Source organism: Nerophis ophidion, linkage group LG06 (genome assembly GCF_033978795.1).
Source record: "Nerophis ophidion isolate RoL-2023_Sa linkage group LG06, RoL_Noph_v1.0, whole genome shotgun sequence".
Taxonomy (NCBI): Eukaryota; Metazoa; Chordata; class Actinopteri; order Syngnathiformes; family Syngnathidae; genus Nerophis; species Nerophis ophidion.
The window spans coordinates 69189863-69215632 of record NC_084616.1 but is presented as its reverse complement, the minus strand read 5'-3'; the positions used below and the strand labels follow the sequence as shown (position 1 = coordinate 69215632).

Below are 25770 nucleotides of genomic sequence, written 5' to 3'. Positions count from 1 at the left end.
GACAAGAATATAATTTGGTGTATTACCTGATTCTGATGACTTGCATTGATTGGAATCAGACAGTAATGATGATAACGCCCACATTTTCAAATGGAGGAGAAAAAAAGTTGTCCTTTCTGTACAATACCACATGAAAGTGGTTGGTTTTTGGCATCTAATTCATCCGGCTTCCATACACTTTACAAGAAAAACATTGGCGGCAAATTCCGTAGCTTGCTTGATTGACATTCACGGCACCCGAGGGTCTTGTGAGATGACGCTGGCTGCTGCCAGTTCATTATTATGAAAAAATGACAGAGAGGAAGGCGAGAAACACTTTTTATTTCAACAGACTTTCGTGCCGTCCCTTCCGTCAAAACTCTAAAGGCCGACTGCACATTTCCTATCTACACAATAAAAGCCCTGCTTCATGCTGCTTGCGCTAACAAAATAAGAGTCTCGGAAAGCTGGCATGCACAAGTGATGTGCACGCCAGCTTTCTGAGGGATCGCTTGTGCACGCCAGTTTTCCGAGACTCTGTATTTAGTTAGCGCAGGCAGCATGAAGCAGGGCTTTTATTGTGAAGATAGGAAATGTGCAGTCGGCCTTTAGAGTTTTGACGGAAGGTACGGCGCGAGAGTCTGTTGAAATAAAAAGTGTTTCTCGCCTTCCTCTCGGTCATATTTTAATAATAATGATCTTGCAGCAGCCAGCGTCATCTCACAAGACCCTCCGGTACCGTGAATGTCATTTAAGTGACGTCTTGGTGAAGATTGATGATCACTAATTTTTAGGTTTATTTTTTTTAAAAGCCTGGCTGGAGATCGACTGACACACCCCCCGCGGTCGACTGGTAGCTCGCGATCGACGTAATGGGCACCCCTGTGGTAATATAACCATTATGGAAAAGATTTAATAGGCTAAGAAGTTTTTAGGATACGTCAGTAATTTGTCATTTTAATCTGCTGCCTTTCTAGACAAAATTGAAATAGAGAAATAAGTACAGATGTATAAGACTTTGACCAAACATCAATTTAGTTTGCTTTTTTTACGCAATTTACCAATTTACCCAGAAATAAATTAGTAATAGGTCAGATAAATTGTGAAGCTTATAATAACCCAATATTGATAGCTAGCAAATGTTTCAACATCATTGGCCCGTATTGAAATAACTTAAGAATATAACCAGGACTAATCGTAATTGACCATAATCTCTTAATTAATACAGGAAAAATATACAGTATGAATAGGCATGTTGGTTTGAAACAGGGTGCACAGTTACTCAGTATACAGAAGGAAAGTCATGAAGCTGGAAGAAGATGTCTAGATATAGTCTTTAGTGTACCACAGAGGTGGGAATCTTCAGGCACTTTAAACATCCATTACGATTCAGGGGCTACGATTCGATTATAAATACATTATTTTTACATCTATTATTATTATATTGTATATTATTATTATTACGTTTTATATTTTTAATTTTAAATTGTAAATGCATTACATTTAATTTTGAATAAAATCATATGTTGACAAAGCTCCTCCTTTAGCTACTGACATACTCAGTATTTTCTTGTATCTGTATAATTCTAGTGCACAATTGCATTCATTGTCGCTGTTTTTAGCACAACAAACTTTTTCTAAAGTGCATTTGTTGGAATGCAAAAAAGTAATTTAATTATACTGTGGACCGCACTGGAGGAGCTTCTGATATCCCAGAAAATGTGGTGCAGATTATAGTTGTATGATGCATGTTTCACAACATAGCAAATACATATCTCCGTGGTGACAGGCGGTAAATCCTCATTTAAACAGGGCGTTCCACACTATTTTTGCATTTGTTTTTATTGCGCATGCAGTCTTGGTAGATTACCAGAAACGCACCAACTAATAGTACAATTTTTTGGTTTGCACATGTTGTTAGGCACTTATTTGTCATACTCGTAGCTCAAGCCTAAAGATTTGTCTCTCCCACAACATCCGTAAAATGTACATGCACATGCATCGTGGCCAATTATGCAAAATAAATAACATCATCTACCTCCTCATGTGCAATTGTGCCACCAAACATGGTGTACTTCATTATTACTTTGTTAAACATGATAACCAACTAAAGCAGGGGTCACCAACGCGGTGCCCGCGGGCACCAGGTAGCCCGTAAGGACCAGATGAGTCGCCCGCTGGCCTGTTCTAAAAATAGCTCAAATAGCAGCACTTACCAGTGAGTTGCCTCTATTTTTAAAAGTCTATTTATTTACCAGCAAGCTGGTCTCGCTTTGCTCGACATTTTTAATTCTAAAAGAGACAAAACTCAAATAGAATTTGAAAATCCAAGAAAATATTTTAAAGACTTGGTCTTCACTTGTTTAAATATTTTTTTTTTTTTTTACTTTGCTTCTTATAACTTTAAGAGACAATTTTAGAGAAAAAATACAACCTTAAAAATGATTTTAGGATTTTTAAACACATATACCTTTTTACTTTTTAAATTATTTCCTCTTCTTTCCTGACAATTTAAATCAATGTTCAAGTAAATGCATTTTTTTTTTGTAAACAATAATTAATACATTTTTAATTTAATTCTTAATTTTAGCTTGTTTTTCGACGAAGAATATTTGTGAAATATTTCTTCTAACTTATTATGATTAAGATTCCAAAATCTAGAAAATCCCTAGAATTAAATTTAAATCTTATTTCAAAGTCTTTTGAATTTCTTTTAAAATTTTTGTTCTGGAAAATCTAGAAAAAATAATGATTTGTCTTTGTTAGAAATATAGCTTGGTCCAATTTGTTATATATTCTGCAGATTGAATTTTAACCTATTTAAAACATGTCATCAAAATTCTAAAATTAATCTTAATCAGGAAAAATTACTAATGATCCAGAAATTCTTTTTTGAATTTTTTCAAAAAGATTCGAATTAGCTAGTTTTTCTTTTCATATTTTTCGGTTGAATTTTGAATTTTAAAGAGTCGAAATTGAAGATAAACTATGTTTCAAAATTTAATTTTCATTTTTTTTGTGTTTTCTCCTCTTTTAAACCGTCCAATTAAGTGTTTTTTTCATCATTTATTCTCTACCAAAAAACCTTCCGTAAAAGGAAAAAAAATGTACGACGGAATGACGGACAGAGATACCCATTTTTTCTATATATAGATCTATTTATTAAAAGTAAATTGAGCAAATTGGCTATTTCTGGCAATTTATTTAAGTGTGTATCAAACTGGTAGCCCTTCGCATTAATCAGTACCCAAGAAGTAGCTCTTGGTTTCAAAAAGGTTGGTGACCCCTGAACTAAAGCATGATGTTTTTTTTTTTACTGTGGTTGTCAAGGTGCTGACATGGCTTCTGTCAGCTGAAGATGGACTCCAGTCTCAGCCTCCCGTCTCTCACCTTGTTGAGGAAGTAAAGGAGCAGTTTCACACACATGAGGTGAGGACATTGCAGGTGCAAAAGTGCATACTTAAGTTGACTTTGACAAACATAATCGACCGCTTTTGTCAACTACAAATTTGAGAACCAAAGAGTCATTTCTGTGAAGAATGGATTGATTTACGGCGATGAGGTGGCAACTTGCCTTCCGCCCGATTGTAGCTGATATAGGCACCAGGGCCCCTGCGACCCCAAAGGGAATAAGCAGTAGAAAAATGGATGGATTGATTTACAGTAGAGACCAAAAGCTTGGACACACTTTCTTATTCAATGTGTTTTCTTTATTTTCATGACTATTTACATTGTAGATTGTCACTAAAGGCATCAACACTATGAATGAACACATTGGGAGTTATGTACTTTATAAAAAAAGATGAAATAACTGAACAAATTATTTATAGGTTGATTGGCAACACTAAATTGGCCCTAGTGTGTGAATGTGAGTGTGAATGTTGTCTGTCTATCTGTGTTGGCCCTGCGATGAGGTGGCGACTTGTCCAGGGTGTACACCGCCTTCCGCCCGATTGTAGCTGAGATAGGCACCAGCGCCCCCCGCGACCCCAAAGGGAATAAGCGGTAGGAAATGGATGGATTAATGATATATATTCTAGTTTCTTTGATCTGATTACTGTTTTGTACACTTTTGGCATTCTCTCAATTAACTTCAAGCGCACCTGTAAAGTGAAAACCTTTTCAGGTGACTACCTCTTGAAGCTCATCGAGAGAATGCTTATAGTGTGCGAAAAAGTAATTAGAGCAAATGGTGGCTATTTTGAAGAGACTATAAAGGAATATAAAATATGTTTTCAGTTATTTCACATTTTTTTGTTAAGTACCTTAAGCCACATCAGAATCAGAAGTACTTTAATAATTCCCGAGGGGAAATTAAGATTTTCATGTGTTCATTCGTAGTTTTGGATGCATACAATCTACAACAGTGGTTCTCAACCTTTTTTCAGAGATGTACCCTCTGTGAACATTTTTTTAATTCAAGTACACCCTAATCAGAGCAAAGCATTTTTGGTTAAAAAAAAGAGGTAAATAAGTAAAATAAAGCACTATGTCATCAGTTTCTGATTTATTAAATTGTATTACAGTGCAATATATTGCTCATTTGTAGTGGTCTTTCTTGAACTATTTGGAAAAAAGATATAAAAATAACTAAAAACTTGTTGAAAAATAAACAAGTGATTCAATTAGTGAAGTGAAGTGAATTAAATTTATATAGCGCTTTTTCTCTAGTGACTCAAAGCGCTTTACATAGTGAAAACCAAAATCTAAGTTACATTTAAACCAGTGTGGGTGGCACTGGGAGCTGGTGGGTAAAGTGTCTTGCCCAAGGACACAACGGCAGTGACTAGGATGGCGGAAGCGGGAATCGAACCTGCAACCCTCAAGTTGCTGGCACGGCCACTCTACCAACCGAGCTATGCCGCGCCAATTATTAATGCTAATTTCTACACATAGAAGTAATCATCAACTTAAAGTGCCCTCTTTGGGGATTGTAATAGAGATCCATCTGGATTCATCAACTTCATTCTAAACATTTATTCACAAAAAAAGAAATCTTTAACATCAATATTTATGGAACATGTCCACAAAAAATCTAGCTGTCAACACTGAATATTGCATTGTTGCATTTCTTTTCACAGTTTATGACCTTACATTCATATTTTGTTGAAGTATTATTCAATAAATTTATTTAAAAAGGATTTTTGAAATGTTGCTATTTTTAGAATATTTTGAAAAAATCTCACGTACCCCTTGGCATACCTTCAAGTACCCCCACTTGAGGACCACTGTTCTACAATGTAAATAGTCACGAAACTAAAGAAAACACATTGAATGAGAAGGTGTGTCCAAACTTTTGGCCTGAACTTTATATTAACATGTATTGTAGGACTGTAGTAACTCATCTTACAAGATTAATTGATTCTCATAGCAAAACCCGCTATTCTTGCCTGTTGGCACATATTTTTGTGTATATAGGATCCCCATAGGTGCTGAAAATATATTTTCACACCATGGATGCATTTAAGAAATATTTGTAAAACATTTTTGGCCTTGTTCCAGGTGAGGGGTTTGAGCTTTGCCCTGACTTGTGACGTATGCCAACTTGTATCACATGCAAAATGATTGTTTGTGTACATAATTCCGCAGAATGACAGACGTGCAAACAAACTCGTTTTTAACCAGCAATGCTAATGACAACTGATAACAGAGATACGAAAACCATTGCCACATGTTGGCAAAGTTTATATTATTATACAAACCCCGTTTTCGTATGAGTTGGGAAATTGTTTTAGATGTAAATATAAACGGAATACAATGATTTGCAAATCATGTTCAACCCATATTCAGTTGAATATGCTACAAAGACAACATATTTGATGTTCAAACTGATAAATACATATTTTTTTGGCAAATAATCATTAACTTTAGAATTTGATGCCAGCAACACGTGACAAAGAAGTTGGGAAATGTGGCAATAAATACTGATAAAGTTGAGGAATGCTCATCAAACACTTATATGGAACATCCCACAGGGGTGCAGGCTAATTGGTAACAGGTGGGTGTCATGATTGGGTATAAAAGCAGCTTCCATGAAATGCTAAGTAATTCACAAACAAGGATGGGGTGGGGGTCACCAATTTGTAAACAAATTGTCAAGCAGTTTTAGAACATTTCTCAACGAGGTATTGCAAGGAATTTAGGGATTTTACCATCTACGGTCCGTAAAATCATCAAAAAGTTCAGAGAATCTGGAGAAATCACTGCACGTAAGCCATGATATTACGGACTTTTAAACCCTCAGGCGTTACTGCATGAACAACCGACATTGGTGTGAAAAGGATATCACCACATGGGCTCAGGAACCCTTCATAAAACCACTGTCAGTAACTACAGTTGGTTGCTACATCTGTAAGTGCAAGTTAAAACTCTACTATGCAAAGCCAAACCCATTTATCAACAATATCCTGAAACGCCACCAGCTTGGCTGAGCCCGAGTTTACCTAAGATGGACTGATGCAAAGTGAAAAGGTGTTCTGTGTTCTGGCGAGTCCACATTTCAAATTATATTTGGAAACAGAGGACGTGTAGTGTCCTCTAGAACAAATAGGAAAATAACCATTCGGATTGTTATAGGCGCAAATTTGAAAAGCCAGCATCTGTGATGGTATGGGGGTGTATAAGTGCCCAAGGCATGGGTAACTTACACATATCTGAACGTACTATTAATGCTGAAAGGTACATACAGGTTTTGGAGCAACATATGTTGTCATCCAAGCAACGTTATCATGGACGCCCCTGCTTATTTCAGCAAAACAAGTGTTACAACAGCGTGGCTTCGTAAAAAAAAAAGAGTGCAGCTACTTTCCCGGCCCGCCTGCAGTCCAGACCTGTCTCCCATCAAAAATGTGTGGCGCATAATGAAGCATAAAATACGACAGTGGAGACCCCAGACTGTTGAACGACTGAAGATCTACATAAAACAAGAATGGGAAAGAATTCCACTCAACAATTAGTTTCCTCAGTTCCCAAACGTTTATTGAGTGTTGTTAAAAGAAAAGGTGATGTAACACAGTGGTGAACATGTCCTTTCCCAACTACTTTGGCACGTGTTGCAGCCATGAACATCAAATATATTGTCTTTGTCGTGCATTCAATTGAATATGGGTTGAACATGATTGTATTCCGTTTATATTTACATCCAACACAATTTCCCAACTCATACGGAAACGGGGTTTGTACAAAAAGCGGGACATACAGAAATCGGGATTACTGCTGTAAATAATTTGCTTTATCCGCTTTAACACAAATGTGGAGATGTGGATGTTTTCTTTAAATAGTTTAGCATGTATTTACATACAGTGGATTGCATTTAGCATCTTTAATGACAAATTGCATCAGTCCTTGGTGGAAAAAGTTTCGACACCCTTTTTGTCGTGTATTTTAGCGATAGCTCATTTAAATGGCAACAAATGTCGTCGTGTTTTTCTGCAAGACATAAACACTTCTTTGCAGTGATCCTCTCCAGATTCAGTAAACTGAGACTGTTCAGGTCTTTGACAATCATGTAGTGTACAATTAAAGTGCTTGGAAATCAAGAGAGGAATGAGTTAATGTATTTGGAAAGCACTTGGATTGAATGTCGTCAGGTCATTCAACGTACGCTTGTAGCACAAGAGCCTCTATCAGCTCGTTAACCTTTCTCAAGTGGAACCTCTGCAACTGTGAGACATGTTGATGCCTCTCCTCTTCAAGGGCTACATGGTGGAGCTCACCACACACCAGGGCAGCGTCGGACGCGTCCTACGGGCCGGTGCCGCCTTACTGGCTGAAGGGAACCTGAGCGAGGAGGAGGACGCAGAAGTGAGGGAGCAGATGAACCTACTGAACTCTCGGTGGGAGCACCTGAGGGTGGCCAGCATGGAGAGACAGAACAGGTGTGCAACAATGAGCAGTGATATGATGTCGTATATAACATGTTTAAGCTAATTTAGCCCTATTTAATACATTTCATATAGAACAGACACTGCATTATCAAATCAAATCCACTTTATTTATAGAGCACATTTAAAATTTACCACAGGGGTAGCCAAAGTGTTGTACAATGGGCATCCATCATCTTTCGCTTATCCGAGGTCGGGTCGCGGGGGCAGCAGCCTAAGCAGGGAAGCCCAGACTTCCCTCTCCCCAGCCACTTCGTCTAGCTCTTCCCAGGGGATCCCGAGGCGTTCCCAGGCCAGCCAGGAGACATAGTCTTCCCAACGTGTCCTGGGTCTTCCCCGTGGCCTCCTACCAGCTGGGCGTGCCCTAAACACCTCCCTAGGGAGGCGTTCGGGTGGCATCCTGACCAGATGCCCGAACCACCTCATCTGGCTCCTCTCGATGTGGAGGAGCAGCGGCTTTACGTTGAGCTCCTCCCGGATGACTGAGCTTCTCACCCTATCTCTAAGGGAGAGCCCCGCCACACGGCGGAGGAAACTCATTTCGGCTGCTTGTACCCGTGATCTTATCCTTTCGGTCATGACCCAAAGCTCATGACCATAGGTGAGGATGGGAACGTAGATCGACCGGTAAATTGAGAGCTTTGCCTTCCGGCTCAGCTCCTTCTTCACCACAACGGATCGATACAACGTCCGCATTACTGAAGACGCCGCACCGATCCGCCTGTCGATCTCACGATCCACTCTTCCCCCACTCGTGAACAAGACTCCTAGGTACTTGAACTCCTCCACTTGGGGCAGGGTCTCCTCCCCAACCCGGAGATGGCACTCCACCCTTTTCCGGGCGAGAACCATGGACTCGGACTTGGAGGTGCTAATTCTCATTCCGGTCGCTTCACACTCTGCTGCGAACCGATCCAGTGAGAGCTGAAGATCCCGGCCAGATGAAGCCATCAGGACCACATCATCTGCAAAAAGCAGAGACCTAATCCCGTGGCCACCAAACCGGATCCCCTCAACGCCTTGACTGCGCCTAGAAATTCTGTCCATACAATGGTCATGTTAAAAGATAATACGAGAACCGAGCAAACACAACACAATAAAATCAATAAAACACAAAAACAGGTTCACAGCAGGTGTATTATGGGGCGCCATTGCAGGATTGATTGATTGATTGATACTTTTATTAGTAGATTACACAATTCAGTACATATTCCGTACAATTGACCACTAAATGGTAACACCCTAATAAGTTTTTCAACATGTTTAAGTCGGGGTCCACGTTAATCAATTCATGGTACAAATATATACTATCAGCATAATACAGTCATCACACAAGTTAATCATCATAGTATATACTTTAAATTATTTACAATCCGGGGGGTGGGATGAGGAGCTTTGGTTGATATCAGTACTTCAGTCATCAACAATTGCATCAACAGAGAAATGGACATTGAAACAGTGTAGGTCTTACTTAGTAGGATATGTACAGCCAGCAGAGAACATAGTGAGTTCAGATAGCATAAGAACAAGTATATACATTGGAAGTACATTTGATTATTTATATTAGGTTATTTACAATCCGGGAGATGGGATGTGAATGGAGGAGGGTTGATGTTGCCTGGAGGTGTGGTTTTAGAGCGGTTTTGAAGGAACATAGAGATGCACTTACTTTTACACCTGTTGGGAGTTCATTCCACATTGATGTGGCATAGAAAGAGAATGAGTTAAGACCTTTCTTAGATCGGGTTTAACGTAGTTTGTGGAGCTCCCCCTGGTGTTGTCGTTATGGCGGTCATTTACGTTAAGGAAGTAGTTTGACCTGTACTTCGGTATCAGGGAGGTGTAGCGGATTTTATAGACTAGGCTCAGTGCAAGTTGTTTTACTCTGTTCTCCACCCTGAGGATGGATATCACTCAGTGTTAAAAGCCATGGAATAAAAGTATGTTTTTAAGAGAGATTTAAAAACAGGAAGAGAGGAGGCTTGTCTAACACTCTGAGGTAGGTCGTTCCAGAGCTTGGGAGCAGCAGGGGCGAAAGCTCTGTCACCTATAAGCTTCAGCCTTGTGTCAGGGACCGTCAGTAGCAGCTGATCGGCTGATCTTAGGGATCGGGTGGGGCAGTAAGGCTGAAGGAGGTCGGAGAGAGATGTTGGCGTGAGGTTGTTTAGACATTTTAAAACAAATAGAAGGAGTTTAAAGTTGATTCGGTAACAGATTAGATTAGATAGTACTTTATTTATTCCTTCAGCAGAGTTCCTTCAGGAAAATTAAAATTTTCAGTACAATCCCATTCAAGATCAGACAAACATTACAGGGAGACAGAACAGGATCACTGACAAGTCTGACGGATTCCAGCGCCCCTTACAAAAAAGATGAGATACAGGTAAACAAGTGGGGGGAATGGGAGAAAAAAAGAAGATTATAATAAAATAAAATAAAAAAAAATCGGTCTAAGCCTGGGCCCTGGAGAGGGGGTCCAGACTGAGGCCAAGGGAAAAAATTTACAACAACTCATAGCCATAGTACACATCCCTCTTACACGTGTGTAAGAGGGAAACATCAGAGGACATGAAAGACATTAAAGCTGCGGATACAACCAGCCACTTGTACATACAGCTATGAATAAAAAGTAAAATAAACAAATACACTGTGGTGGCCTCTACGGTGTTCCACGCCATCGTCCGTTGGGGTGGAGGGAGCATGGCCAGAGACAGGAGCAGACCCAACAAAGCAACCAAGAGAGCCGACTCCACTATTGGCCGCCAACCATCTCTCAGAAAGTGTCCAGTCCACATGGAGCACAGGGAGCCAGCAAAGGGACGCTAATATAGGGGTGATGTGCTCACGTCTGCGGGTCTGTGTTAGCAGACGAGCAGCCGAGTTCTGCACCAGCTGCAGGCGGGCATTAGTATTTTATTAAACACAATGTGCTTATCTAATTTATTTAATTTACATGGCATCATGTCATGCCTGCCTCTACATTGCCACATTTACAATTTATCATCCGCGTGTGGAGGAGCAGTCTCTTTTTGGACTCAATTGAAGTTTTTTTGTCAATTGCACAGACTCCATCAAGTCCTGATGGACCTGCAGCACAAGCAGCTGCAACAGCTCACAGACTGGCTGGACAAGACAGAAGCACGGGTCAAGAAGATGGAGGCTCAGCCGCTCGGTCCTGACTTGGAGGACGTCAAACACCAAGTGGAAAAGCACAAGGTGGCCACCTTCTTCATTCTGGTTTATTCAACAAACACAGGACTGTTTTAATTCAGACACAACATTAGGGACACATTAACAATATATAATGACTGTGAATTTTAAATTAGGTTATTTTAAAGTCCTACTGAAACCCACTACTACCGACCACGCAGTCTGATAGTTTATATATCAATGATGAAATATTAACATTGCAACACATGCCAATACGGCCGGGTTAGTTTACTAAAGTGCAAATTGAAATATCCTGCGGAGTTTCTTGTTGAAAACGTCACGGAATGATGACGCGTGCGTGTGACGTCACGGACTGTTAGGAAATACTAGCTCAGCACCAGTTACGGCTAAAAGTCGTCTCTTTTCATCGCAAAATTACACAGTATTATGGACATCTGTCTTGCTGAATCTTTTGCAATTTGTTCAATTAATAATAGAGACTATAAAGAACAATGCTGTTGGTGGAAAGCGGTGGATTGCGGTTGTCTTTAGCACCGAGACACAGCCGGTGTTTCTTTGTTTGTTGTGAAGCTTTAACAAGCGAACATGTTTCCCTATGTCAACCAACATGTTTTTGGATGGGAAAATTGTGATATATATCTTACCGGAGACATCAGTGGATTATTCATCCTCCTGCACTAGCTGTCAAAAAAGGCAGCTGTGAGCTTGGCTCCTCGGCTTCTCTCTGAGACACTGGCGTGTTTATCGCAGCCATCTGACTTTAACGTATGTCTTTACAATCTCACTAAAACACTATTAAAACAATAAGCAGATAAGGGATCTTCCAGAATTATCCTAGTAAATGTGTCTAATTACATCTGAAACGCTCACAGAGCCGTCGCTTTTCATTTTATTTTATTATTTTCTTTTTTTTCTAGTCATTCACTATCAATATCCTGATCCACGAATCTTTCATCCTCGCTCAAATTAATGGGGAAATTGTCGCTTTCTCGGTCCGAATTGCTCTTACTGCTGGTGGCTCACATTATAAACAATTTGAGGATATGAGGAGCCCTCACACGGGTGACGTAATTGTCTGCTACTTCCGGTAAAGGCCATGCCTTTTTATTAGTGACCAAAAGTTGCAAACTTTATCGTCGATGTTCTCTACTAAATCCTTTCAGCAAAAATATGGCAAAATTGCGGAATGATCAAGTATGACACATAGAATGGACCTGCTATCCCCGTTTGAATAAGAAAATCTCATTTCAGTAGGCCTCTAATGGTAATTTGCAATGATCTCAGATTGTGCTGCTGTGTACTGAAAGAGTTTATGATAATACTACTACATGGCAGTAATAATTCTCGGGTGTTTTACGTTAGAATTTAAAATAAGGCTACATTTTCCGTGCAGATCCACACTTGGATTTTAAAAGTCTTCCGTTGATCTTAAAACAAACTCTATCACAAATTAAATCAAACAAATGTAATACACTGCCTTTTGCAAGGGTGAATGTGGAAATAGTGTCAAACAGCTTTGAGTACCTTGAGGGTAGACCCATCAGGAGCAAGGGTGAAGTGTCTTGCTCAAGGACACAACGGACATGACTAGGTTGGCGGAAGTTGGGACGGAACCTGGGACCCTCAAGTTGCTAGCACTGCTGCTCTACCACCCGAGCCACGCCGAACCCCATGAATATGTGAATTCTTCACACATTTACATCCCTCAACGTATTCAAACCATCCATCACACAAAATATTCAACACATTTAGACAGCTATTTCCCACATTTCAAAAATTCCATATTTTCCCTGACCTCCACATTTCCGGTCTCAAAATTCTCATTGAAATGAATGGAACTTTATCCTCATTTTTCAACCACTCTAGCATCAAAACATACAAGCTAAACCGGTGTTTTTCAACCACTGTGCCGCGCTAGTGTGCCGTGAGATACAGTCTGGTGTGCCGTGGGAGATTATCTAATTTTACCTATTTGGGTTAAAAAAAATTTTTGCAAACCAGTTATTATAGTCTGCAAATGGTGCTGTCTAGTGCTCGGCAGAGTAACCGTGTAATACTCTTCCATATCAGTAAGTGGCAGGCCGTGCTAATTGCTTTGTAGATGTCGGAAACAGCGGGAGGCGTATGTGCAGGTAAAATTGAGTCTAATGCTTAAAGGGGAACATTATCACAATTTCAAAAGAGTTAAAAACAATAAAAATCAGTTCCCAGTGGGTTGTTGCATTTTTTAAATTATTTTTTTAAATTTTACCGGTCCCGGAATATCCCTAAAAAAAGCTTTAAAGTGCTTGATTTTCGCTATTTGCGATGCGACAATCCATTTCCCTGTGACGTCACACAGTGCTGCCAATGTAAACAAACAATGGGAATACCACAGCAAGATATAATGACATTACCTCTGATTCAGACTCGGATTTCAGCGACTTAAGCAATTCAACAGATTACGCATGTATTGAAACGGATGGTTGGAGTATGAAAGTATTGAAGAAGAAACTGAAGCTATTGAGCGAATAGCTATTGACGCTATTCATAGCCATAGCATGGCCGAATAGCTGCGTTAGCATCGCCGGTAAAATGTGCGGACCAAACGATCAGGACTTTCGCATCTCGTGACACTGGAGCAACTTAAATCCGTGGATTGGTAAGTGTTTTTTTTGCATTAAATGTGCGTGGAAGGAAACGTAATATAACCAAACGATCCGGACTTTCGCATCTTTTGACACTGGAGCAACTTAAATCCATGGATTGGTAAGTGTTTTTTTCGCATTAAATGTGGGTGGAAGGAAACGTAATATAGTTGCAAATGCATCTGCACGTTATCCATACATCTCTGTGCCATGTCTGCTTTAGCACCGCCGGTAAATAGCATGTTAGAATCGATTAGCGTAGCATGTTAGCATCAATTAGCTGGCAGTCAACATCAACAAAACTCACCTTTGTGATTTTGTTGACTTTATCGTTGCAAATGCATCTGCAGGTTATCCATACATCTCTGTGCCATGTCTGCCTTAGCACCGCCGTTAAATAGCATGTTAGCATCGATTAGCGTAGTATGTTAGCATTAATTAGCTGGCAGTCACGCCGCAACCAAATATGTCTGATTAGCACATAAGTCAACATCAGCAAAACTCACCTTTGTGATTTTGGTTGATTTTATTGTTGCAAATGCATCTGCAGGTTATCCATACAACTCTGTGCCATGTCAAATGTTGAGACACTTTGGTAAATTCAATGGGGGTCTGGCGGCAGACACTTAAGCATCTTAGGGGCCAGTGGTGCAACTTGAATCCCTCCCTGTTACTGTTGTTACACCCTCCAACAACACACCAACAAGGCATGATGTCTCCAAGGTTCCAAAAAATAGTCGAAAAAACGGAAAATACCAGAGCTGAGACCCGGTGTTTGTAATGTGTTGAAAATGAAAATGGCGGCTGTATTACCTCGGAGATGTCACGTTCTGACGTCATCACCACGAGTGATAAACAGAAAGGCGTTTAATTCGCCAAAATTCACCAATTTAGAGTTCGGAAATCGGTTGAAAAATATATGGTCTTTTTTCTGCACCATCAAGGTATATATTGACGCTTACATAGGTCTGGTGATAATGTTCCCCTTTAAACCAAAAATAAACAAACGGTGAGTGCCCCTAAGACAACTAAAACTGAACTGGCTACAAAGTAAACAAAAACAGAATGCTGGATGACAGCAAAGACTTACTGTGAAGCAAAGATGGCGTCCACAAAGTACATCCGAACTTAACATGACAATCAACAATGTCCTCACAAAGAAGGATAAACACAACTAAAATCTTCTTGATTGCTAAAACACAGTAGATGCAGGAAATATCGCTCAAAGGAAGCCATGAAACTGCTACAGGAAAATACCAAAAAAAGAGAAAAAGCCATTAAAATAGGAACAATAAACTCCAAATAAGTCAGGGGGTGATGTGACAGGTTGTGACAGTACACCTACTTTGAGATAACGACGTTTTACTGTCAACTGAGTTTCGTTTTTTAATGATGTCTGCTGGTGGTGTGCCTCAGGATTTTTTTTCAACGCAAAAAATGTGCCTTTGCTCAAAAAAAGATTGAAAAACACTTGAGCTAAACAATATTAAACTTTTCCCGGAATTCCGCATTAATCACCTTCAGCATGTTCTTTGCCTGTTATATTATTGATATTATTATTGTTGTTGTGTCATTGGAAATACAATAGAAATGGGAAAACACTCAGTAAGAAATGTTTTTGCTGCAGCTCCTGCAGGAGGACTTGGAGCAGGAGCAGGTCCGGGTTAACTCGCTCACCCACATGGTGGTGGTGGTGGACGAGACCAGCGGGGACAGCGCCACCGCCGTCTTGGAGAGTAAACTTCAGGCAAGTTTGGCAAGAAACTTTGTTACTTTGCTCAAATCATTATTATGGACCAGGTTGTTGTTTTTTCTTTCTTTTAAAAACGCTGGAGCCCAGTACAGGGAGCAGCTTGGTTGGTGCCAAGTTTTTTAAGAATTTTGTCCGCCTGCACTTTAAAAGGCTGAGAAGATGTAGAGCAGGGGTCACCAAAGCGGTGCCCGCGGGCACCAGGTCGCCCGTAAGGACCAGATGAGTAGCCCGCTGGCCTGTTTTAAAAATAGCTCAAATAGCAGCACTTACCAGTGAGCTGCCTCTATTTTTTAAATGTATTTATTTACTAGCAAGCTGGTCTCGCTTTGCTCGACATTTTTAATTCTAAGAGAGAAAAAACTCAAATAGAATTTGAAAATCCAGGAAAATATTTTAAAGACTTAGTCTTCACTTATTCATAGATGTTTTTTCCTTTGCTTCTTATAACTTTCAGAAAGACAAGTTTAGAGAAAAAATACAACCTTAAAAATGATTTTAGGATTTTGAAACACATATACCTTTTTACCTTTTGAATTCCTTCTTTTTCTTTCCTGACCATTTAAATCAATGTTTAAGTAATTTTTTTTAATTGTAAAGAATAATAAACACATTTTAATTTAATTCTTCATTTTAGCTTCTGTTTTTTCGACGAAGAATATTTGGGAAATATTTCTTATAACTGGCGCAGTGGGAGAGTGGCCGTGTGCAACCCGAGGGTCCCTGGTTCAAATCCCACCTAGTACCAACCTCGTCACGTCCGTTGTGTCCTGAGCAAGACACTTCACCCTTGCTCCTGATGGGTGCTGGTTGGCGCCTTGCATGGCAGCTCCCTCCATCAGTGTGTGAATGGGTAAATGTGGAAGTAGTGTCAAAGCGCTTTGAGTACCTTGAAGGTAGAAAAGCGCTATACAAGTACAACCCATTTATTTATTTATCATTTATTATGATTAAAGTTCCCAAAAATTATTCTGGCAAATCTAGAAAATCTGTAGAATCAAATTTAAATCTTATTTCAAAGTGGATTTTAACCTATTCAAAACATGTCATCAAAATTCTAAAATTAATCTTAATCACGAAAAATTACTAATGATGTTACATAATTTTTTTTTTTTTTTTTTTTTCAAAAAGATTCAAATTAGCTAGTTTTTCTCCTCATTCTTTTCGGTTGAATTTTGAATTTTAAAGAGTCGAAATTGAAGATAAAGTATGTTTCAAAATGTAATTTTCATTTTTTTCGTGTTTTCTCCTCTTTTAAACCGTTCAGTTAAGTGTTTTTTTCATCATTTATTCTCTACAAAAAATCTTCGGTAAAAGGAAAAAAAATGTTCGACGGAATGACAGACAGAAATACCCATTTTTTTATATATATACATTCATTTATTAAATGTAAATTGAGCAAATTGGCTATTTCTGACAATGTATTTAAGTGTGTATCAAACTGGTAGCCCTTCGCATTAATCAGTATCCAAGAAGTAGTTCTTGGTTTCAAAAAGGTTGGTGACCCCTGATCTAGATGATGCTTTATCAACACAACTCTAGTAGGTTTTGTAGGTTTTATATTTCACACCACTTTTATTACAGGAGCTCTTATTTAGGGTAAGTTAATAATCTTGAACCAAAGAAAGATAGCATCAAATACTACTCGCATAATGAAAAAGATGATCAAAATACATAGTATTTATCTCTAGCTGTATCTTAGGACCAACAATAGTAATTACATACCAATGGTTTCTTCGCTCTTCTCTCATGTCCATTGCATTCACGTCAAATTTCACGTAGTATCAAGAATAAAAACGATGTCAGCTAAATGCTCAACCAAACAATTTTGGGGAAAATAGAAGACAATTTCCGGCAGTAAGTTGGACAAGCAAGCAGTCCGAGAGAAGCAAATTTATAAATACCGTATATTACCAAACAGTAGACCGGGCGTTTTTTTTTTTTTTTTTCAGAAAATAGATTTTGGAGACAGGCGTTTAAAAGAAGCAAGCAGTTATTTGCACATGGCTTTGATTTATTTTTGCACCAGCATGCACCAGGCCATTATTTGGTTACAATGGTATCTTTTTGACGGGAGCGTCCTTCTGTGCTACAGTTGTTCTCCTCCTTCAGGGTAAAGTTGTTCCGACGCAGGAATCGATTAAGCCAGTCACTCTTTGCACCAAACACCACCCCAATGTCAGGCTTGGACTGAGGAATGGACTCAGATGCAGAGATGAGATTCTTAATAAAGATTTTATTTTTGAAAACTCTTAAACCTCCAGAGCCAGAATATACTAAATCGATGAGAAACAAAAAAAGTCAGCAAAAGGTTCCAAAAAGGGGAACAACCGAAACGCACTCCTAAAAAGGAGGAAAATACCAAAATAAAGACAAACTATAATTTGCGCCGTATCTGCTATGGAAGTTTGACATGAAACGCTCCAACAGGAGGAAGAAAACAATTGCTATATAAAAAATATCTACTCTTATCTTAGTCCAAAAGGGTAAACAGAAAAATCATTTAAAAACTATTTGGAAGGAAATATTATTAGGAAAAAAATCGTAACTCACCACTTCGGAAGAATACAGGCTAGGTAACAAAAGTCGCTCTGAGAAGGAGAAAAAGTTAAACTCCAAATTACAGCGGAATTCAGGATCCAAGGAAGTAGACGTGGGGGGAGACAAAGCATGGACATGAACATGGACGCTGGACAGGCACGAAAGCTCGAGACAATCTGGCACAGAACAAGGGGAGGCATGAGCTTAAATGGAACATGAGGGTAATGGGAAACAGGTGGAAACAATCAAGGGTCCGGGATGACGTCAGACTGGCGACACAAGAGGAAGGGCCCGTGATGAATGGCTTTTCAAAATAAAACATGCAATTCACAAGACAGAAAAACCAAGACAAGACATCCCTTACCGCGGTGTGTCCCCCAGTGTCGAACATGTCACTCACGGTGGCATACAACTCCTTCGGCTTAATGCGGATCATTTTGCGCGACACACGGTGGTTCAGTCCACTAACGTGATGTATCCACTGACACAAATTAGCATCAAGCTCGTCGCTCACTTTCCTCCTAACTCCACCAGATAAGCGAGTCCGTTTTCCATCGATTGCCGACAGAGATAGTAGTTTTCCCTTTTTTTGTTTCCATTCTCGTACAAGTTTTGGGTCAACGTTAAACTGCCTGGCCGCTGCCAAACCAGAATTCTGCTCCGCATACTTCACAACCACTAGCTTGAACTTTTAAGTCAAACTTTCTGTTCTTCTTCCCCCTTAAAGTATTCCCGTCCATACTGTTCATTCAACTCACTGCTACTGTTACTCGCCATGTTGAGACTTTTCCTCGTGGGTTTGCTGTTGTTGTTGTGTGTGTGTTACGCTATATGCTTTGACCCATTGCAGTAGCCTATGATTGTCATATATCTCTCTGGACTTCACGCTGCTGTTACCGTAATTAACAGAATTACTGCACCTTTGCTTTTCCTTTTAGCTTATAAATTGGGCTTAATGAAATCAATATGATTTTAATCTAAATTTTGCAAATAACAGCCCATGGGCGGCTAGTTGGACGTAGGCGGTTATTCGGAAGAGGCGGTTAATTCACAAAATGGGGTCAGACCACGGGCGGCTATTAGGACATGAACGGCTATTTGCCCGAGGGCGTTTATTTGGTAATATACGGTATTTTTACAAAACAAAATACCAAAAACTTGGCAGTATTTGAAAGCTATCACTTAGCCCTTCTTATGGTGCAAGTATGAGGTAATGTCTTTGTCATGTCTTTTATGCACTCCCGGAAGGATTCTTCTTGAATCATCCATCATCAGAGCCATTTTAACATCAATCAATGTTTACTTATATAGCCCTAAATCACTAGTGTCTCAAAGGGCTGCACAAACCACTACGACATCCTCGGTAGGCCCACATAAGGGCAAGGAAAACTCACACCCAGTGGGACGTCGGTGACAATGATGACTAAGAGAACCTTGGAGAGGAGGAAAGCAATGGATGTCGAGCGGGTCTAACATGATACTGTGAAAGTTCAATCCATAATGGATCCAACACAGTCGCAAGAGTCCAGTCCAAAGCGGATCCAACACAGCAGCGAGAGTCCCGTTCACAGCGGAGCCAGCAGGAAACCATCCCAAGCGGAGGCGGATCAGCAACGCAGAGATGTCCCCAGCCGATACACAGGCAAGCAGTACATGGCCACCGGATCGGACCGGACCCCCTCCACAAGGGAGAGTGGGACATAGGAGAACAAGAAAAGAAACGGCAGTATTGAGTTTGCTTCAGAGAATTTTTAGGTTGGATGCAACAGTCGTAGAACTTTTTATTACTGACCCATCGAGTATCATTTCTCTTCTGTTAAAATCCACTGAACAAGCAGCTTAATTTATGGTTTATGTTTCTTTATTTCTAACATGCATACAGTTACAATATGATACACTATCCCATCCATCCATTTTCTACCGCTTATTCTACTTATATTGAATTTCTCATAACAAAATGTTCTAAAAAGAGTAGGAAAAAGCAGAGCTTGTTTAATTCTTCCCCTTTTAAATTTCATAGCATTTACTAACACTTTTATTCACTTCCTGTTCTCAATTCTTACACAATTTAACCCATAAATATCAAAACTTCTTTTCTTTTCTTTTCTTAGTTTATTTCGAACATGACATAAATACAACATTATACATCAGGTAATTTCATCATTGCGCAATACACAATACATCATGTCCGAAAAGGAGTAGGAAGAAGCAAAGCTTATTTAATCCTACCCCTTTTCCACTTCAGGGCGTCCACAAATAAATGCATTCATTCACTGACCTTCTTTACAACAAAATAGCAAAGTGACATCTGTGAGTGAGTAACACAGCAGTTTTCTAACATGTACTTAATTATTTCAGTCATCATTAACATACTAAAATGAAGAATATCTTATTTTCAATAAGTTTGAAAGTGTTTCTCATAATACTTCTTCTTTGTACTTTGTAAGCACTATTAATTTAAACATCCTCTTCAACTGGATCATATCAGTACAACGTTTAACTTCTTTACTTAATCCATTCCATAATTTAATTCCGCATACTGATATGCTAAAAGTTTTAAGTGTTGTACGGCCATACAAATGTTTTAAGTTAGATTTTCCTCTAAGGTTATATTTCTCCTCTTTAGTTGAGAAGAATTGTTCTACATTCTTTGGTAGCAGGGTATAATTTACTTTGTACATCAATTTAGCTGTTTGCAATGTTATCAAGTCATCGAGCTTTAATATTTTTGACTCAATAAATAAAGGGTTTTTATGTTCGCTATATCCAACATTTTTTATTATTCTAATCGATCTTTTTTGTAACACAGTTAACGAATGAAGGGCTTCACGGTGGCAGAGGGGTTAGTGCGTCTGCCTCACAATACGAAGTTCCTGCAGTCCTGGGTTCAAATCCAGGCTCGGGGTCTTTCTGTGTGGAGTTTGCATGTTCTCCCCGTGACTGCGTGGGTTCCCTCCGGGTACTGCGGCTTCCTCCCACCTCCAAAGACATGCACCTGGGGATAGGTTGATTGGCAACACTAAATTGGCCCTAGTGTGTGAATGTGAGTGTGAATGTTGTCTGTCTATCTGTGTTGGCCCTGTGATGAGGTGGCGACTTGTCCAGGGTGTAGCCTGCCTTCCGCCCGGTTGTAGCTGAGATAGGCGCCAGCGCCCCCCGCGACCCCGAAAGGGAATAAGCGGTAGAAAATGGATGGATGGATGGAGTTAACGAATGTAGCGCACATTTGTAGTTGTTTCCCCATATCTCTGCACAATAACTCATCCATCCATCCATTTTCTACCGCTTATTCCCTTTTGGGGTCGCGGGGGGCGCTGGCGCCTATCTCAGATACAATCGGGCGGAAGGCGGGGTACACCCTGGACAAATATGGTAAAATGATATGGCTTAAATAAAAATTAAGATTATCTTTCTTTGTACTTTAAACACTTTGAGTTTGAACAGTTACTTAAACTGGATCATTTTAGTAGTTTATTATCCCGTACTAAAGTTATGAAATGTACTACATCCACAGTAAGTATCAACGTCTTAACGTTCATGCCAGCATGATCCATGTACACTTTGTTCACGCAGAGAAAAAGATTTCTTATTTTGTCTTTTTCCTAGCAAGCCTCTCGAATCCAGTGTTTCAATAGCGATGCAAGTATGCTAAATAATTCAGTCAGACAAAGCAACAAACAGAGCACGTGTTAGTGGTGATGCGTATAATCACATAGATATTCAGTGCAAGTTTTTTTGTTTCAAGTACAGCTTTTGCTTTGTTATCTCCTGCAGCGATTTTGATGCCGAGTGGAGGGTAGGAGGGATAAATAGATTAGAGGACAAAGGATTGTAAAAATGCAAACACGTTGACTTCTTTGCGATTTCCCCTGCAGTGTTTGCTGTCAGAGGGCCGGTTATAACTGTGCAAGATGTATGAACATATCATGCTATTTTTAGGTGTCCCTGTATTTGATTTGTAATATTTTCCCCAACACATCAAGGATAACTAATTTTGCAATCAGCATGGAGAGTTTGAAAGATAGTAAGTCTATAATGGCTTGCTCACAAATAGTCCACAATAGCAGAAAAAAACCTTAATCATTCCAAAGGGGGAAAAAAAGAACTAAAGACAAGACAACAGAATAAATGTAACGTTACAACAGCAAATGAAGCTAAACCAAAAGTTTTTAGAGGGATGAAACTGGAGACTCGGGTGGACAAGGAAGGAAAGACAACATTCATAATCAGGTCTCCCTGTCAAAGCCACCGAGCTAAAGAACACCACCAGGAGTAAGGAAATCTGGGGAGGAACTGCTAAAGAAACCATTAAGGAGGACATAATACAATACATCCTTCTCCAGCTCAAGGAGTTGAGTCAAACTCTAAATCAGTCAGTTCTAAGAATACAGTGGGGCAAAAAAAGTATTTAGTCAGCCACCGATTGTGCAAGTTCTCCCACTTAAAATGATGACAGAGGTCTGTAATTTTCATCATAGGTACACTTCAACTGTGAGAGACAGAATGTGAAAAAAAAATCCAGGAATTCACTTTGGAGGAATTTTAAAAATGTATTTGTAAATTATGGTGGAAAATAAGTATTTGGTCAACCATTCAAAGCTCTCACTGATGGAAGGAGGTTTTGGCTCAAAATCTCACGATACATGGCCCCATTCATTCTTTCCCTAACACGGATCAATCGTCCTGTCCCCTTAGCAGAAAAACAGCCCCAAAGCATGATGTTTCCACCCCCATGCTTCACAGTAGGTATGGTGTTCTTGGGATGCAACTCAGTATTCTTCTTCCTCCAAACACGACGAGTTGAGTTTATACCAAAATGGATACATTGATGATACAGCAGAGGATTGGGAGAATGTCATGTGGTCAGATGAAACCAAAATAGAACTTTTTGGTATCAACTCAACTCGTCGTGTATGGAGGAAGAAGAATACTGAGTTGCATCCCAAGAACACCACACCTACTGTGAAGCATGGGGGTGGAAACATCATGCTTTGGGGCTGTTTTTCTGCTAAGGGGACAGGACGATTGATCCGTGTTAAGGAAAGAATGAATGGGGCCATGTATCGTGAGATTTTGAGCATCAGTGAGAGCTTTGAATGGTTGACCAAATACTTATTTTCCACCATAATTTACAAATAAATTCTTTAAAATTCCTACAATGTGAATTCCTGGATTTTTTTTTTCACATTCTGTCTCTCACAGTTGAAGTGTACCTATGATGAAAATTACAGACCTCTGTCATCATTTTAAGTGGGAGAACTTGCACAATCGGTGGCTGACTAAATACTTTTTTGCCCCACTGTATAATTGGCACAACGAATAATTAGCCTTTGAGGCACCCTGATAAGCTCATTTGGGGTAATGTGTGTGTGTGGGTGTGTGTGTGTGTGTGGGTGTGCAGGTGCTGGGCGACCGCTGGGCAGCCATTTGTAGATGGACAGAAGAACGCTGGATTCTGCTGCAGGAGATTTTATTGAAATGGCAGCACTTCACCAATGAACAAGTAGGCATCGTTTGCATGTGTGGGTCCTCTTCAATTCCATGTAGCCTCATCCATATTCATCATATGCACTTGTCATATGGTATTTTCATATTGCAAACTATTACAAGTGAGCACAACCCTTTCTCCCTTTGTTTCACTTCCCTTCTTTTCCCCCCCATCAGTGTGTATTTGACTCGTGGCTTACGCAGAAGGAAGAGTTGGTTCGCTCCATCAAGACCCCCAATGTAAAGGACCACACCTCCACAGTGGCCTGCCTCCGCCATCTGGCTGTGAGTTTTTATGATGGATGAACGGACAGAGACAGATAGAGCTCAGAAAATAAAAACATTCATGTACGGTAACTTATACGTAACAAATCTACAGTAAAAGCACCATTTTGTAATCTTGTGTTAAGTTAATATATATATATATATATATATATATATATATATATATGTCTGTGTGCACAGTCATATACAAACCCAGTTTCCATATGAGTTGGGAAATTGTGTTCGATGTAAATATAAAAGGAATACAATGATTTGCAAATCATTTTCAACCCATATTCAGTTGAATATGCTACAAAGACAACATATTTGATGTCCAAACTGATAAACATATTTTTTTTGCAAATAATCATTAACTTTAGAATTTGATGCCAGCAACACGTGACAAAGAAGTTGGGGAAGGTGGCAATAAATACTGATAAAGTTGAAGAATGCTCATCAAACACTTATTTGGAAAATCCCACAGGTGTGCAGGCTGATTTGGAACAGGTGGGTGCCATGATTGGGTATAAAAACAGCTTCCCAAAAAATGCACAGTCTTTCACAAGAAAGGATGGGGTGAGGTACACCCCTTTGTCCACAACTGTGTGAGCAAATAGTCAAACAGTTTAAGAACAACATTTCTCGAAGTGCAATTGCATGAAATTTAGGGATTTCAACATCTACGCTCCATAATATCATCAAAAGGTTCAGAGAATCTGGAGAAATCACTCCACATAAGCGGCATAGCCGGAAACCAACATTGAATGACCGTGACCTTCGATCCCTCAGGTGGCACTGTATCAAAAACCGACACCAATCTCTAAAAGATATCACCACATGCGCTCAGGAACACTTCAGAAAACCACTCTCACTAAAGACAGTTTGTCGCTACATCTGTAAGTGCAAGTTAAAGCTCTACTATGCAAAGCGAAAGCCATTTATCAACAATATCCAGAAACGCTGACGGCCTGAGATAATCTAAGATGGACTGATGCAAAGTGGAAAAGTGTTCTGTGGTAGGACAAGACAACTTTTCACATTGTTTTTGGAAATATTCAACATTGTGTCATCCGGACCAAAGGGGAAGCAAACCATCCAGACTGTTATTAACCCAAAGCCTGCATCAGTGATGGTATGGGGTTGCATTAGTGCCCAAGGCATGGGTAACTTACACATCTGTGAATGCACCATTCTGGAACAACATATGCTGCCATCGAAGCGCCGTCTTTTTCATGGACGCCCCTGCTTATTTCAGCAAGACAATGCCAAGCCACATTCAGCCCGTGTTACAACAGCTTGGCTTCATCAAAAAAGAGTGCGGGTACTTTCCTGGCCCGCCTGCAGTCCATACCTGTCTCCCATCCAAAATGTGTGGTGCATTAGGAAGCGTAAAATACGACAGCGGAGACCCCGGATTGTTGAACCACTGAAGCTCTACAATTATTTTCCTCAGTTCCCAAACGTTTATTGAGTGTTGTTAAAAGAAAAGGTGATGTAACACACTGGTGAACATGCCCTTTCCCAACTACTTTGGCACGTGTTGGAGCCATGAAATTCAAAGTTAATTATTATTTGCAAAAAAAAAATAAAGTTTATGAGTTTGAACATCAAATATCTTGTCTGTGTAGTGCATTCAATTGAATATGGGTTGAAATGATTTGCAAATTATGGTATTCCGTTTATATTTACATGTAACACAATTTCCCAACTGGATTTGTATATGACTGTGTGCACACAGACATATATATATATATATATATAATGTGTGTATGTATGATTTTTTTTTTCCACCGTCTTACAAAGATATGAACAATACATTATTTTTGTGCTATCTTTCTTAGAAATAAAATATGATCATTAAAAAAAATTCATTAAAGGTTATAAATTTATATTTGACTGAGTGAAATTGGTATTTGACAGCTTGCTGGTTGGTAGGCGATCAAATACATATTTCCTTTAATCAAGTACACATTTCCAACCAATAATTATGTTGTTGTTTTTTTACATTCTCTCTCTCTCTCTCTCTTTAAAAATAAAGCTGCTTAGAAATGATATACAGTAAAGGTAA

At 39.5% G+C, this 25770-nt stretch overlaps 1 protein-coding gene across 3 annotated transcripts in view; it reads left to right on the top strand.

The window, feature by feature from the left end:
* The window catches only part of dmd (dystrophin), a 518793-nt gene that overhangs the window by 156982 nt on the left and 336041 nt on the right, over positions 1-25770 (top strand). For all 3 annotated transcript variants that reach the window (XM_061904726.1, XM_061904725.1, XM_061904723.1), the window contains exons 12-17: positions 3310-3408; positions 7675-7856; positions 10928-11078; positions 15288-15407; positions 23353-23454; positions 23616-23723. In XM_061904726.1, the coding sequence (XP_061760710.1) occupies positions 3310-3408; positions 7675-7856; positions 10928-11078; positions 15288-15407; positions 23353-23454; positions 23616-23723 (762 nt within the window). The remainder of the gene's footprint in view (positions 1-3309; positions 3409-7674; positions 7857-10927; positions 11079-15287; positions 15408-23352; positions 23455-23615; positions 23724-25770) is intronic.